Raw genomic sequence first — 3,341 nt, forward strand, 5'->3', positions numbered from 1 at the left:
GGTTTGGGGTGCAGGAGGGGGCTCTGGGCTGGGACTGAGGGGTTCAGAGGTGGGAGGGGGATCAGGGCTGGGGGAGGGGGTTGGGGTTCAGGAGAGGGGTTGGGGTGCAGGCTCTGGGTGGCGCTTACCTCAAGCAGCTCCCAGAAGCAGCGGCATGTCCCCCCTCTGGCTCCTACGCGGAGGCGCAGCCAGGCAGCTCTGCACGCTGCCCTGTCCGCAGGCGCCACCCCCACAGCTCCCATTGACAGTGGCTCCCCACTGCACCCTGCAGGGGAATGTCCTCCAGCCCCATGCTAGTGATCAGCTCCCGCTGTGAGGGGGGAAACTGCCCAGTTGCCACTCACAGATGTGCCCAGCCCGAGACTAGCGCCCTAGACTCGGCGTCTCCTGCTGGGATGCTGCCAAAGGCTCCTGGCCGGGCTTTGCTCCATGTTTGCTCCTCGGAGGCTGCGTCTACACTAGACGTTCCCTGGAAATCTCCCCAGTACAGCTCCTCAGGGGCTAGCGAGAGCGGGCACCCTACTGCCCTGGCGTCGCTGCCTCACGAGGCCGTCCCAGTCAGCAGCGGGCTCCTGCCAACGTTCCACCCGGCTGCACCGCAGCTGAGCAGGAAACGCTCCTCAGTGCCGCTTGAAGCCTCAAAAGCCCAAGGAAAAACAACAGCGCCAGCTTTCCAAGAATAACCTGCGGGAGCCCAGGCTGGCCCTGGCGCCGTCTGTGGAAAGGTTCAGAGGCCCTGCCCCGGGGGCACACAGGGGGTATCTGCATGTGCATGCAGGAGCTCCTGGGAGGGGGGAGAGTGCATGTGGGGGCGTGTGCACATGCCAGTGTGTGCGGGGGCGAGACAGAGGGGGTTCAGGCCCAGGCATGCACACGAGGATGTTTGTCAGTGCACAGGGCAGGGAGGTGGGTACATTTTGACAGGTATGTGAGCCCGTGGCAGTCCCCGTCGGGGTGCCCAGGGCAGGGAGGTGGGTACATTTTGACAGGTATGTGAGCCCGTGGCAGTCCCCATCGGGGTGCACAGGGCAGGGAGGTGGGTACATTTTGACAGGTATGTGAGCCCGTGGCAGTTCCCGTCGGGGTGCCCAGGGCAGCTGAGGGGCGGGAGCAATGGGGTGTTAATGCTGGTCTAATGACGGCCGTAACTCTGCATTTCTGCAGACACCTCTAACTCGGGCAGGTCCTGGGGGCTGGCTGCAGTGGCAGGCACGGGGTGGGGGACCAGGCTGCTGACAAGGTTTGCTGAGGTGTGTGGGGGGGTTAAGAATCCAACCCTGCTCCTCCACAATGGAAAGTCACCTCTGCCCCAAAGGGAGAAGGAAGGAGTTGACTCCCCTTGGCAGTGTCATCTGCCTCCCAAGCGGGACAAGTTAGGTTTGCCAGCTCGGAGGTACAAAAATACTAGGACATCCGGGCTGATCCCGAGCCAGCAAGACAGCCGGCCGTGTGTACGCAGCACCCTGACAGATTTCCCAGGACAAGGGACACTCCCGGGAAAACCTGAGCAGGTGGCAACCGCACTTCCAAGCCCCCGCTGGCCCTGCCCATCTCTGCAAGACAGGTAAGCGTTGGGCAACGGAGCAGGGCGCTGGCAATGTAGCGGGAGCGTATAATCAACGGAATTTGGTATCAGACCCAACCCCACCAGGAATCCCGGGCTGCTCCCTTGGGTGGGGCGGCCATGGTGGGGCGGGGGCAGGGGGAGCTGCAGGACTCCGGGGTCTCTGCTGCGTAGGACGGATGTGCCGCATAGGACGCAGGCCCTCGACTGTGCGTATGGCCGGGCGGGAGCTGGAGACGAGACCGGCGCTGGCCAAGTGGAACCGTGTGGAGCGGCCGGCACGGCATGGGGCTCAGCGGGGATACCCGGGCTGCGTCAGCGCCCCCTGGCGGGGGAAGTACGTACGTGGCTGCTGCTCGGTGGCTGCTCCCTGGCCCGAAGCCTTGGGTTTCTTCTTCAAGACTTTTTTCTTCACTACTTTAACCCGCACGGGTTTTTTCGTGGTGCCCCTGGCTGGAGAAAGGCAAACCAGACACACGGTCACCCCGCTCCTCCTCAGGGAGGGGGCGCCCGGAGCGGGCGAGCTCCAGACGGAGCAGCCGGGCCGGGGGATGCGGGGGCTGCAATTCAGGGCGCTGCCGGCCCCAGGCCTGCCATGGGGGGTGGCTGTGAGGATTGTGCTGCTCCCTCTAACCCGAGAGATCAAGGCTCCTATGTGAACAACTGGGGACTGGTGTTTCCTGCTGCCCCAGAGCTCAGCCCCATAGCAAGGGGCCCAGCTGTGCTGGAACCGCCTGTGGGTCCCGTCCGCTGTGACACACACAGTGCCCCCGAGCAGCTCCATTGCTGTCTCTGTGCTGCACGTCCCGGCTGCTGGGAGCAGCACAGCCACAGCAGGGCCAGAACTCGGTTCCGCCGGCTCCAGCGGCTGCGGCTAGAGGAGCTCACGAGGGGCCATCAGCGCAGGGCCTGGGACACGGCCTGGAGCGGCTCGGTCCCGTCTCACGAAGGCGGCTGGTGCCCCGGCGCCCTAGGGAGTTTGTGGCAGAGCAGGGAGGCACCCAGGGCTGTTGGATCGTGGGGGATCCCCTGACCGCAGACTTGCTAGTTCCCCCCAGCCCGGAGGAGCCTGGGGAGCGCCCGGAGACCTGGCAGTGGAGGGGAGGCTGGGGCTAGCGGGCATGGATGGGTTCTAGACTGCGTTAGCTCGGTCGCTCTGCTCCACTCCCCGACTCCTCTCCCTGGGCCCCCAGCTCAGAGATCCCATTGTCGCTTCTCCACCCCCTGAGCCAAGCCCAGCTCCCGGAGGCGAGGGGCCTGGCTGTGCTGGGATCTGGGAACAAGGCTCAGGGGCGTCCTGTCCATCACCCTGGGCCAGGATCCGCCCGTCACGGCCTCCCCCATCGCCCGCTCAGCAGAAAGCTGCCGGCCAAGTGGGGACCAGACAGGCCAGCTGGCAGCCAGCCGGCACTTTGGGGGAGCGCCAAGGGGAGCAGCCCGGCCAGCCAATCCCCTCTGCAGGCAAAGCAAAGGGAAGAAATCCTGTGAGGGGATCCGGGCTACTCAGGGGAAGGATCCCCCCCACCCCAGTTCCCAGCAGCCAAGCGAGCCCCCCGCTCCCACACAGCGCGGCGCAGCCTGTTCGCAGCTCGGCTTCTCAGCAACTTCGCAGAGCTTGTGTGTGACTGCAGAGAAATGCAATGGGAGCGTCCGGTGTGCCACGCTGGGCACTCTTGGGGGATGCTGTGTAGTGAGAAATCCCGCCCCCCCAAGCCACACAACGAGCACACAACACCCCGGCACCACACAACACGCCCCACAAAGCGCACACAATACA

General features: G+C 65.0%; 1 protein-coding gene across 1 annotated transcript in view; it reads right to left on the reverse strand.

Annotated features, from left to right (window-relative positions):
• Positions 1–3,341, reverse strand: part of CPXM1 (carboxypeptidase X, M14 family member 1) — a 30,547-nt gene that overhangs the window by 26,461 nt on the left and 745 nt on the right. The window contains exon 2 of the mRNA XM_026658173.2: positions 1,910–2,017. Coding sequence (XP_026513958.1) covers positions 1,910–2,017 — 108 coding nt within the window. The remainder of the gene's footprint in view (positions 1–1,909; positions 2,018–3,341) is intronic.

This window comes from Terrapene carolina, unplaced genomic scaffold, assembly GCF_002925995.2.
Source record: "Terrapene carolina triunguis isolate 2854851 unplaced genomic scaffold, T_m_triunguis-2.0 Scaffold405, whole genome shotgun sequence".
Lineage (NCBI taxonomy): Eukaryota > Metazoa > Chordata > Testudines > Emydidae > Terrapene > Terrapene triunguis.